Source organism: Rhopilema esculentum, chromosome 10 (genome assembly GCF_057945365.1).
Source record: "Rhopilema esculentum isolate cy_ngs chromosome 10, ASM5794536v1, whole genome shotgun sequence".
NCBI lineage: Eukaryota > Metazoa > Cnidaria > Scyphozoa > Rhizostomeae > Rhizostomatidae > Rhopilema > Rhopilema esculentum.
Genome location: NC_142824.1, coordinates 15,790,171 through 15,803,157, shown reverse-complemented (window position 1 = coordinate 15,803,157; position 12,987 = coordinate 15,790,171). Strand labels below are relative to the sequence as shown.

The window sequence follows — 12,987 nt, the reverse complement described above, 5'->3', positions numbered from 1 at the left end:
AATTATGTGCATAGTTGCAATTCTTATAACAATTGAGATGTACACTTGTTTTTACTTGAAAATTATCATTGAGGTAAATGAAGCACTTCGTTGATAAAGCATTTTTTGATTGGCAACAGTATAAAAGATGTTGACCAGCAACGTATTTACATAATACACTGCAGGTTTAATTTACAAAATGGTTATTATCTTGGTGCATAAGCATGTAACATGCACTTGCCAATTTTTATCGAGAAATACAGCATTGTTACAGCCAAAAAAGTGTATAGTGATATGTCCTATAAAATCAAAATTGGCTCATTCTTTCATGGCTTTCTGAAATATTATCTTTATGCTGTTTTAATTATTGAAGCTTGAACAGGGAAAAAAACAGAAAACCAGACTATGTACTAGTTTTAATGATGTTCTTAAAGTGAAAGCAAAACTATTAAATAATTTTTTCATCTCTAGAAATTTACATAGTATATTCAGAATGATTGCATCATCCAATTCAAAAAGGGTAGCATTAACACAGAAAAAGGTAGAAAATCTACAATGTTTAACAATATTGTTCAAAGACACGTGTCATTAGTAATAACAATCTTAAATATGTACAAATCTACAGTGTTAAAACTTTACACCAAACATCCTTATTTTCTTTCTTTCCAATATAGGATTAGGGGCAGCCAGGTTGGAAAATATGACGTGTGATTTTGGCTATGTGTAGCTACGAGCAACAGCACACTACTAGCTGTGACATGCAAGCAAAGTCTTTTTAGGCAAAGCTGCAGGCTCACAAATACATGACTACAGTACAACATACATGACTTCAAGATTGCTATTGTGGGTCAGGTCAAAGGTGCAAGAAATCTAGGGTAGCTGCAGTAGGCCACAAGTTTTCCACCCTGGAAGGGCGTTAAAAATTCAAATCTGGAAATAATCATATTAAAACCCCTTTAAGGCAATGGAAGCTATATTTTTTGGCTTTCTCGCAATGGTTTGCGGTAACTAAGTAAATCAATCCCAAATAACTTGACTCAAACATATTGCATAAATGAAACAGATTTACTACTGTTCAGCTCAAAGGGGGCACTGGTTAGCTGCCAAAAATGTTCATTACTTTAGATCACTACTCTTTGTAATCCTTTTTGTCGACAAGATTTCTTTCAAACGTAATGAATCCATCAACTACTCCACCCTCCAGAGACTTTCTGACATTCTCATGAAATGATTCCAAGCAATTTGCATCTTCAGGGCAAAAATATGGGCTCAATGGGTCATCAAGATTCGGGTTTTTCAACAGAAAAAGCAGTCCATAAACGCAGTGCATCAAACAATTATATTCAGGGGACCAGTCCTCGAAAAGACTCAGACAAATTTCACCTGACTCATCAATATTTGGGTGGTATATATGAGTTAAACATCTGATGTCTGGACAAATAGTTGGATAACTACGCGTTACTTTGAATAAGAAATCGAATTTTCCAAACCGATATGGTCCGCTGTCCGGCACTATTTTAACCACAAATCTCAGTGCATTTACTTTGCCACTTTCGTCGATATCTGTGATTTTGCATTGTCCCTCGGTTAGAAATTCTACATTCTTAAGGAGGAAATGCAGTTCTTGCATAACACCTCTTCGGGACTTCATGGCGAACTTCTTTGGGTTGACAGGTAAATCAGATGTCGATTCCAGAAACTTAATTGGCAGTAAAGATGTAGGATGATTCTCGGCAGATTCGCCTTGAATTTATCGTTTATTTTTCTGCTACAAGAGCATCAACCAGGCTCATACAAAAAATTTCTATGCCCAATGGAACATCGGAGCAGAGTGTAACCAACAAAACTAACTTGAGCCAAAAGCTGGTATGCATCGAAATACTTCATCTTGATTCCAAATCACCTTAATAACCAAAAGACTCCATTTTCTTCGATTTGCTGTTGGAGATATCAAGTCTCCTTTTATAAACAACCTGATGAGCGGCGATTGCACCACCACTGTGAAAACGAGGCAGATGATGATGCAATGACAAGTAATCTTTCAGGGGAGCTCCTCCAGGACATCCCCATTGGTGGAGAAATCTGTGCAAGACTAGTTTTGTCCGGCTGAATTCTAAAGTTGATCTTGCCAGCAAAATTTTCATTTTTTACATCTAATTTGCCTTATTTCAAGATGGTGGTGCCTTATTTTAATATTAATTTGTTTTCATTTTTCTAAATGGCGAAGCTAGAGGTCACACAGGTCATGCTAAGCAAGGCCAAAAAAGAAGTATAGCATTGGAACCCATGTTATCTGGGCAATTTCCCGTGAGAAAAAAATTGAAAAAGTAAGCAAAGCTACTTGTTTATACTGCAATCTTCTTTCAACCATTATTGACTAGAGGTTGTTTTGTTTGTAAAAATAATACCACTATTTGTACTGGTAAGTACTATAGATCTGAATGAGGAAATAGGGAAGGGTTGTCAAAATTGCATTTACCTTGTTATGTACATGCTTTATATAATATGATGACCAACTCTCCAGAACTGGCTTTGCCACTGATTTCAAACCTATCTCATGCATTTTTTCAGATTCATTCATAGGAAATTACCCTCTTCGAACCTAGCACTGTCCCCTTACAAACAAAGGATGTGGTGTTATGATGAGGCAATTTCTGTAGCCATAATGGATAGCACTAAGATGTTTGGTTGGCATGAAGAGCTTCACAAGATACTATGCCCAAATGACCAGGTAACATTACCGAACAAACCAGGCATATAGAAACTCTGTTAGGAAGAAATAAAAAATGATATCAAAAGGCTTGAATTGATTGAAGAAGCCAAACGAAATTACTTTCTAAAAGCAGGGGAAGGCTCTCAAATCCTGAGACAAATGTGTTCATTCTGATAAACAGTTTCAAATAGCTTGAAATACCCAGATAAGACTCTTTCTTGTCAAATACACTGAGCTGATACATGGCTAAAACAAGGTTTGGACCAAATATAGAGCAATATTTGCCTTGTGGCATATAAGGAACACTGCAAACACTGATCAAAACCATTGAGATTGTCCAAACTACAGAGCAATGACAAGTATTTGGAGAAAAGGAATCATACCTAACTTTCACACGATAGTAGAAGAACCTTCAAAATTTTTTTCACTAGAGTTTTACTTCAGTAGAAGAACTACTTCACTAGAGTAAAACACAGTCAGTGTACGCGTGCCAATGTAAAAATATATTATTTTGCCCAAAGTACAGTCAGAAGCAGGCAAGAAGGTATTTTACTTTCAAGGAGCAGAAATTAAATGTGAATTTTAAGATTTAAGACTTTTTGTAAAAATCCATGTATATTTTGGACAGGTCCTTTATTGATAACAGCATGTTGTTGCTGATCAAAGATAACCTTAATAAATATGATATTATTATTATTATTATTATTATTATTATTATCATTGAAACAAATGCAACAAGAAAACACAGCAAGTATGCTCCTCTCTTATCTGGTTTACCGAGGCAGTTCAAATGTGTCTCCTTTGTTAATCTTTCTATGAGCTCTCTTGGCATCTTCCGCAATTCCTGCAATTCATTCTTCAAAATGTGTGACTCTCTCTCCATCAATCAGCAACAGAAACGGTATCTCATTTCAAAACTTTCCGATATGCAATCCGTACTACGTACTACATATTTTGTTGCAAAAATAAGCCATGGACAAACCCGGAATTACATCCTTTTTAACTCTGGTTTCTTTTTAAGTTTTTCCTTTTACCTTATGATTGTCATAGTTTTTATCTTGTAAAACCAGGCTAGCCAATTGCAAATTACCTTGTAATAGGGAGATTTGTAATTGTAGTTTAAGTTGAATTGAAAATGAAATGTTTCCATTGTTTTCCTTCGAGTCCCCTTTAGCAAGCCCAAAGATACACTACAACAAATAAACATACCTCTCTAGAATTGATTACAAATAACTGCACGGCCGCTTAAAGGGAATCTACAGATATGAAAGTGCCTTTGGCCATCTGTCAATCATAAATAACCTATCAAAAAGCTTGTTAGTCTCATTATACTCACTGATTGGCCAGTTGTTGATTGACTGATAGCTTCAACTACTTTGGCATCTATTGATTGCCTTTAAGATGTTAAATGAAAATTCACAAGGAGTGATTCAACACCATAATAAACTAATCCAGGGTAAGTGCATGGTTTTATCTTAATACATTTAAACAACAAATTTGACCAAAGAAATGAACAATGAAAATAAATTTTACGACTAGCATGGATTGACATTTACAAAGCAGTAGCTAAGAACAATGGAATATGAAGAGGAAATATGAAGTGAATTCCAAAGGAGAGAAGCTCCAAAGGAACCAATCTTTCAATTTCTTTTCTAAAAAACCTTTTCTACAGATCTTATAGCTACATACGCAGGTATTAAAAATCCAAACCCTCAGTTCCAGTTCTCAACTTTTGCACTGGAATGTAGCACGATCGATATGGCTTCCAGTATCTTAATTCAGTAGCTCACAAAGAAAGACCTGTCAATATACTTAAGAAGAGCTGAAGAGAAAAGAAGACTTGCATAGAAAGGAGCAATTTAAACAAAGTAGGCCATACACAAATTATCTTCATCTAATTTTCAATGAGCTTCTTTGAAATAAAGAATCTCCTTAGGTAGAAAATTTGCCATGCGGCAAGTCCAACTAGACAAAGCATTGAGAACACACTGAAGTACAGCACCCGTGCATTTGTTGATTCTGAAAAGAAATAAAAAGTTAACTATAGATTAGGTCTAGATCTAATTGTGAAGAAATTTCAGATATAAAAATACTTATTTTGTTCTACCAGTTGGTTTTATTACTGCAAGTTAGAAAATTACACAACAAGCAATAACAAGCAAGGTAGAATAAAAATAAAAAGGCAAGTTTATAGAATCAAAACTACATAAGTCAAAAATTCTTTAAAGCCCTGAGAAGCATATAAAACATCAGGTCAGAGCTTATAAAAAATGTTTCCCTTTAATAGAAAAATAAATTTTACATGAGTTGATAGACAAATTGCCAGAAGCAAGCAACCAATGGTTGGACAGAAATTTTTGAATGCAAATGTTTCACCAGGCCTGGCTGTTTGAGGAGAGCCATAGCTCTTGCTCCTCTCCAGGCTCTCCTCAAACGCTGGAGGGGAGCTACAGATTGCTCTCCTAAATTGTTTTAAAAAGCAAACTTGCTCTCCTTGAAATCAATTTTTCCTTTGTTTCTATTCTTATAGCTCACCTGAATACTACTAGGAGAGCTGTTTACTGCTCTCCTGTAAAAAGTTTTACGGCCAGGCCTGGTTTCACTAAACAATGAGGAAGTCGTATCAGAAGTAAGAGAAGGAGTTTTTTGACATGGAATGTTCTATCCCTATCAGAACAATCTATTGCCATCTTCCTCTGAAGACCAAAGAGCAAATAGTGAAACCAACTGCTGGCGAGTTAGACATTTAGCAAGCTAGACATTTGTATAGACATTCAGATTGCTTATTATGAAAAAATAAAAAACCGAAAAGTTATTACAAATTAAAAAGCCTGGCAGGATCTGAAATGCCCCTCATTAGAGCTTCAAAGTTAAGCCATATAAGGGTAATCAGGCCTGGCCGTTTGTATTTTTATAGGTGAGCTGTGAATCGCTCCCCTCATTTGCTGAGGCGAGCTAAATCAGTAACACATAGAATGTACTTTAAAGAAAATCGACAGATGACTTAATAAGCCCCTCTAGTATCTGTCGGTTGCCTTGATGTAATAGCCGCAGTCAGGAGTATGCTGTTTTACTTCTTTCAATTTGCATTTGCTTTAACCGTGACTTAGGCACCCCCTTTAATTGAAGTATTTAAAAGAACAGACTCTTTCAGTTTCATGTAAAGCTGGCACAACACAAAAACAACAATTATCTTGCAAAACAATCTTTTTGTTGTACAGAATTTGAAAATGGCTTTGAAAAAAAAATTTAAAACAAGCTGAAGTTATACTTCTAGCACTCTTCAGATAATAAAACGTCAAAACATAGATGGAAAACTCTACGCTAAAATACCCAGTTTTGGATCGAAATAGGCCAATCAGAAAGCGCGAGCACATGACTGTTGAGGTTGTCCAATCAGTGCCGCTTTCTTATTGAAAATGTTACCAACGGAGTCCTAAGGTGAAAACGAACTCACTTATGTCTACACAAAAGCGGTTCGTCATGTTTATATAGTAGATAGATTCACAAACTGCTAGATGGAACGATGATCAGGCTTTGCCAATTATGCCAAACATGTTGCCGTTATAGTTTTCACCCAATTATGGGTTTTTCAGTAAATGCCGCTGGATAGTTGAATTCCATGTTTTGGTTGTCGTTTTTGATCTGCAAGACAGAGTACCTTGTTCTCTTTGAGGGATAGTTTTGTTTCTATTGCTGGAAGGGACCTGCTGTCTTAATATATCCCCAATCTACAATTCCTGCCAATTTCTTCGACTTTCCTTCCAAAAATATTCCTGTTTTATTAAAATTGAAAGGTTCTAACCGCTACAAACGTACTTTCCCGTTAACTATCCTTTTCAGAATAGATTGAAGTTTATGCCTATCATAAAAAACCGCCCAACAAGCAAAAAGTTAATTGCAATAAATGCAATGACAGGAGAAATCGCTGTTACAAAAATAAACCAATTAACCCTCGTGCGTTTTCATAATTCTCTGAATAGGAAATTTTAGGGGAGCGATTCTTCCTTCATGTTCTGTTTAGGAGAGCAATTCATAGCTCGCCTCAGGTTGCGAGGGGAGCGTGGAGGCGAGCGCGAGCTATCGCTCGCCTCAAACGGCCAGGCCTGGGTAATGTTTAATGATTCATAAAACTGTTCGGAATCAATTGAAAATTATTATCAGATCTTATAATTTATGTATATACTTGACAAGCTTCTCCGGTCATAGGGCAGACAAAGACAACAGGTGGAAACTGGCATTGTGTCTTCTTATGAATCAGTATCAAAGCTGTTTTTCATCTTTCGGAAACATATGCAATTGACTTATGGAAATGTAACACTTCAATCCAAACATCCAGTATCATTTGGTACACCAGCACAGCAATATTTGCTGTCTTTATATATCATTTTTTGCTATGCCAGATTTCTGCCATCCTTCAAAAATAAGTAACAAACTGGCCTTGCGGCAATACTAACACACCAGTACAGGTCACAGATTCCTAGAATTCCTCTTTAACAGTTATGCAAACAACATTAACCAGGTCAAGTTTATTATACAAATATATATGTACAGAAAAAAGGCTAAGAATGAAAGTACGAACCATTTGTATCCCTCATCTCCTCTTCTCTTGACCTCATATAAGCAAAGTCATTGACAATAGCCTCTGATAAATCTTCTAATTTTTTGAGTTCCAATTCCATTGGCTTTAGTTTTTCTACCTTTGCAAGCTACAAGATATGTTAACAGGTGCCTTTTTTATATAAAACAATATGACAAAATGTGGAAGGGGGCGATATATATTTTTAAAAATGCTGATTCAGGATTCAATTACAACTTATTACTGCAATTGAATTCATTTTTCAATAAGGAAGAGGCACTGGATAAGGGTGTTTGTTGGAATCTTAGAATCTGGCAATGGAAGATTAGTAAGGTTATAAGCAATGGAAAGATGTAGGCAATTTTCAACTCATATTGGATTTCTTCAAAAACAAGGAAAGAATCCTTTCAAAAAAGTTTGATTTCAAGGTGATTATGTAGAATCACAGAGGAATATTCCATAATAAAAGACAGAAATAAACAAATATTTAAGTGCTAAGCATGCTTACATCATCATAATTCTTAGCTTCCACTCCAGTTTTCACATCAAGGAAGATTTCCCTATCAATTCCTTGACCATGCTGACCTGAACAAAGGAAGAAATAAATAAAGGATGAGGATTTTCAATACACATTACAATATATATAACCATTATGTTTGAAGGTATTAAAAGAAATGTAAAAAATTTTGTTGTTGCATTTTCATTTGATACGGTCAAGATTCTGGTACAAATTCAACTTGAAAATCAAGTCCTGCACTTCAACCATTCAGTTTTTAAAGTTTGACTACAGAAAAATAGAAAAATAAAAATAAGCTTTAAAGCCAGAACAGGATGGTTCTTGGTTTCACATATATTGCAACCATCTGACATTCTTTCAGTCTGAACCTAGTTTTTTAATCAATCAAAAAATTTCACAATTATATAAAGCAAAATGAGGTGACAAATCTTTGATTTTAGATGCCCTTTAAGGTCCTTTATGACCTTAGATACTTCTCTTCATGCATATGGTTCCATTTTCATTTCAATCAGCTTTCCAAATAAAAAAGTGTCATGCTTTCTTAATGGATGCAGTTTAACTATCAATGCATATTCAAAATTATCTGTATATATATATATATTTATATATATATATATATATATATATAATGTTCAAATTTCTTGATAGCATTTTAACTTTGTTCAGTTTCCATTTAGCCTGGAAAATTGAATGTTCTGCTCCTTTTTTAAACAGGGCTCCACCTAGAAGTAAAGATTTTAATAAGCCTTCATGTAAAGATTTCAAAATTTTATGATTAGATTCTATAAAAAGAAAGAAATACCTTCACTCTCAAAACAGACTTCAAACATATCATAGTCATCAGTGGTAAAGGCGAATTTTCCCTTCTGTGCATCTTGCTTTTTGTACAATACATGATTGTTTGTATCAACAACCTAGATAACAAATTAGTCAAGTTGTTATGCATTCAGCAGAAAAGGTTGAGATTATCTTTATTCATAGTGGCATTATTTAAGTAAAGGTATCAAAGATTGAGCCTATCCATAACAAACACTTTTCTCCCTCTGTGTGCTCTAAGCATGATCATAGTTGTTTCTGTGTGGCTATTCATAATCAAGACAGTTATTTTTGCGGCAACTTACAAAAGCCCTGGCAAAATGACTAAACATTTCACTAAACATTTCACTCAACTTTTGTTTATCCAAAAGTTTAATGAAAAGTTTAGTCGTTTTGCTACCCTGTTTAGTGTTGTTTAGTTGAGTTGAGTGCTGTTTAGCAAAGTTTGATCCTGGTCAAAAATGTTTAGCATTGTTAAGTGTTGTTTAGCAAATGTTTAGTTGTTTTGCCACCAATTAAACATTTGTTGTGATCCCACAAGCGCACTAGCTGTGGAAATCCAAAGGTTTTTGTCTGTTTTTGTAGGTTCTCCTGTCTCTATGTGACCCAAAAAGCTTTTGTGAGACATCTGTATATCTCGTTATACACTACTGTCTTCTTCAACAGTCAACTTTGTTGTTAATGTGCTAAGAAGTCTTTTCTTTCCCTGTCGCTTCATCCAATTATTATTTTTATCCAAAATTCAACAAAATAAATTAAAAGCAAACTCCTATGCAAGATCCCCAACAACCTTATCCTCAGTAATCTTCTGTAGCATTTATAATCGGATTTTTCTGCTCTTTGTTCTTGGTGCTTATTCAGCATTCAAGTCTGATATCTCAAAGTAGTCTAACTTCTAAAATGAAATCTTTTTAAACTCCCAGACCCTGTTTATTCTGTGGATTTAAATTTAAAATCTATAGAATTTACTCCCTTTGAGTAAACTACGGCTAAACAACTATTGAAATGCAATGGCGACATATTTTACCAATAAATTTTCCAATCTGGCCAAATAATGCGAATGCGATGGCCTAGACTTACCGTTAGATGTGTTTTGATAGGCGCTTCAGAAAGCCTAAATTCTCCTGTAACCAATACATCCTTGTGAACTTCCTCGCGCAAACACTTTTTTGTTCCAGCCGAGAGTGTAAATGATAGGGAATGAACTTTAACAACAAAGATACATAAGAAAATGAAAGGCACGACAACCAAACAGTGTACTCTCGCCATTTTGATTGCTTTGTGCTCCTCAAGGCAACGTGGCAATGCGCATGCGACACAGGGAAAATATCCATCGCAGTGGCTCGCAGTAGCTGTCTCTCCTGTGAAAAACCGAAATGTATGTTTTGAAATTTTTTTATTTTATTATTTGTTTTTGTTCTTCGTGGGAAGCATGCAATATTGGGGAAATTTATGAATTTCTTGAATCAATTAGCTAAGTGCTCATCCAAATATAAAACTTTCCTTAAAATAGTATGTGCATGCCAAGGAGGGCATAGATTGCACATGGCGCTAACGTTATCTTCAATTGTAACTCCTAAAGGCTTTACAACCAATCTGGAGCATTTACTCAAGAAGCATTAAAAAAAATCCATTTTTGTTGGTCGTTCTGAGTGCCATATTTCATGGGCTTTGCAATTAGTAAGCAAATTCTGTTAAAGTGTTGAAGAGGCTTTATGTCAGGGATTTCTGGGCCCAACCCCCAACATAAGAACTTACCAGCCTCTAAGAAAAGACACCGAGGTAACTAGATACAATACACTCAGAAATGTTCGAAACCTGAAGCAAAAACAGATTGCGAAGGGGAACTCTAAAGATGGTAAACAAAACCGACAAAAAATTTATTTATTTTGGTTAAATGACTAAATGAATGATAATGCTGTCAATATACTTGTAGTTGTCAATGCAGTTCTACAACAAAAGTCAATGATCCTTATGAGTTCTTGTTAATACGATCAGAGGACTGTACCTATCTTGTAAAATATCTCCAATGGGAATAAGCATAAGCGATTTTCAGCGGTGTGAGAATGATCAATGTAATAATGAGCTATTATTTATTTGATCTGCAACGTGCTTATAGTTATTTTTGCTACATAAACCAGTGAAAACAAATCAATGACAACGATCTCAGAAATCAACGTAAACAAAAAGAGCTGACATCACCATTTAACAACACGGAAAAGTCACCAGTTTTTGATAATGAATTTTCGACGAAACAAGACGAGAAGCAGGTATAATCTTCAAGATTGGAGGTCAAAGGCATGAAAGATCAAATGCTCCGATGAAATGAAAACAAACGGTCTTTAGCCAAAATCAAATTTCAGATGAACATTTTTTTCAAGCAACTAAAAATTAATAAGCGTTTACGACATAAAGTGTCGACATCAATAAAACATAAAAATTGGCCTGTAATTAACTTAAAATCTATTAAGAAGTGCGAGGATTTGCTAAAAACTAAAAAAACATGATTATTTTAAGTAGCCTTTTTACGTAGTCTATAATGTTGTCACTTCGTCGTAGCCACTCTCGGCTTTAGCACTTTCGGGTGAAGCCTTTTCCATGCTACTGCTCTGCTTCCTTGACCTTTTTGAAGATGCCTCGCTGTCACTTCCGTCCAACTTACCAACTGTTGTCGAAAGCTGTGTGGAGAGCAAAGTCTCGTTTTGAAGAATGCCAATGCTAGCAACGTAAGAATGTAGCGGAAAACTTCTTTTGATACGTTCAAAATAATTATCTGTGACAATCTTTGCAAAAATTTTGAATTGTTTTGCATTCAGTTTTGAAAAGGGATAGAAACAGCTATGATTAATTATATCTTACAAGCATCGATTTTGCTTTTCGTCATTGATGCTACAATCTAACTGTTAGTGACACACAAAGATAATATAATCAACATGTAAAAGCACTTAAAAACCAAAAAGATTCTTCGTAGCCTCACCACAGTTGCAGAGCCAAATCGCTTTTCGTTCTCTTCGCTGCAAAAAGATGGATAATTATTCAGTGTTGCAAGGTTTAGGTTTATCGATCTGTTAAAAGCGAGGCTAGAAACATTTATATTGCTACAAAACCTGCATCAAGCCATGTTTTGGTAGCCCTAAGGCATATGTAAAGAAAATACGACATTTCATGAACTCAAGATGTGATCTTATTGATTAAATGTTTATTGTTAAATAAATCTTGAAACAAACGACTTACCGAATAAAAGCATGAAAACAACAATCTGACGCAATAACACATGTCTATTTACTTCACAAGTTAAACTACCCTTACTGCTATTTACTTTTAACGAGAATCACGCTGCTGATAGCATATTCATGGCTGTGCAAATTTAACATCTGCAATCTAATGACAAAATACAGGCTAGTAGCTTCAGTCGACCTTGTCAAGCAGCAACACCACCAGGATACAGGCAAATACAGCTCTATAAAAAAATAAAGCTGTCAGCAGTGTTAATACTCACATGACAAGAGCTCGATTTCTTTTACTCAATGCTCCTTGCTTTAATCTAGAAAAAGAGTGAAGATGTCATGGCTTTGGATAGACAAGGCAATCTTATACATGTTGTTGTGGACAGACAAGGACTGACGAGTTGTTGTGCGAGAACTAAGATCTACCCTTTGTGAATGTCATAAGTGCAACAGAAACTCACAAAAGCCAAAAACGTTGTTGGAAAAATCTTTCACACGTATAGATTATAAAGCAATACAGTCTACTCTCGATAAGTGGAACCTCCACGGGACCGAAAAAGATGGTTCCATATATCGAATGTTCCACTTGTCCGAATTGCTCGATAAGTGGAACCTTCATGAAACCGAAAAAAAGTTCCACTTATCGAACTTCTTCCTTGTCTGATTTCTCTGGAGAACGGGGCATTTACGAATAATGAAAAACAGGGGGAAAGGAACAAAAGAAAAGGCTTTATAAGTGTTTATGTTCCATATGATGATTATTTTTAAAGCAATGTAGTTATGCAAAATAATTTTTTATACACGCTTGTTTTAGAGTTTGTGAAAGTTCCTTCTCAATTAATTTGGAAATTTCCATGGTACAGCGTTGAAGCTTATCTGACTCTATAAAAAAACTAAAGTCCAATAGGGTTTCAATGGCACTTCTTAATTATGTTGATGTAGGCTTTTCCAGACATTGATCTCCATTTGAATCATCGCCATCCTCGTCATCATCCTCTACTTCGATTGGCTCATCTACTTCACCTACCATTGCAAGGATTGACTCGTCAGATAACATAGGCTTTGTTGCGGCAACGGTATCATCAAAACTTGCAAATTCTTCCGGTGAAACCTCTTCAGGATACTCGTCAACGCCAAGAGATTTCAATTTTTCCAG

The 12,987-nt window shown here is 35.3% G+C and overlaps 2 protein-coding genes and 1 long non-coding RNA gene across 6 annotated transcripts in view; 1 reads left to right on the top strand and 2 right to left on the bottom strand.

The window, feature by feature from the left end:
• Positions 1 to 4,341, top strand: part of LOC148959503 (uncharacterized) — a 228,097-nt gene extending 223,756 nt beyond the window's left edge. The window contains exon 2 of the long non-coding RNA XR_016144168.1: positions 3,321 to 4,341. This is a non-coding gene — a long non-coding RNA (uncharacterized LOC148959503). The remainder of the gene's footprint in view (positions 1 to 3,320) is intronic.
• LOC135685485 (transmembrane emp24 domain-containing protein 10) lies at positions 4,150 to 9,903 on the bottom strand. The gene is made up of 5 exons (XM_065201452.2): positions 9,685 to 9,903; positions 8,591 to 8,702; positions 7,780 to 7,856; positions 7,275 to 7,401; positions 4,150 to 4,711 (listed from the first exon to the last, which is right to left on the bottom strand). Exons 1-5 carry the CDS (start codon positions 9,871 to 9,873, stop codon positions 4,587 to 4,589), a joined length of 630 nt encoding a protein of 209 aa, XP_065057524.1. The 5' UTR covers positions 9,874 to 9,903; the 3' UTR covers positions 4,150 to 4,586.
• Positions 9,904 to 10,033: 130 nt separating this feature from the next.
• The window catches only part of LOC135685459 (protocadherin Fat 4), a 58,144-nt gene continuing 55,190 nt past the window's right edge, over positions 10,034 to 12,987 (bottom strand). For 3 of the 4 annotated variants that reach the window (XM_089110866.1, XM_089110865.1, XM_089110867.1), the window contains 3 exons: positions 12,104 to 12,148; positions 11,582 to 11,618; positions 10,034 to 11,282 (listed from right to left, as the gene is read on the bottom strand). In XM_089110866.1, the coding sequence (XP_088966992.1) occupies positions 11,139 to 11,282; positions 11,582 to 11,618; positions 12,104 to 12,148 (226 nt within the window). In that variant the 3' untranslated portion in view covers positions 10,034 to 11,138. Of the gene's footprint in view, positions 11,283 to 11,581; positions 11,619 to 12,103; positions 12,149 to 12,987 lie in introns of those variants that run through there. The other variant, XR_010516006.2, reaches the window with a different exon arrangement.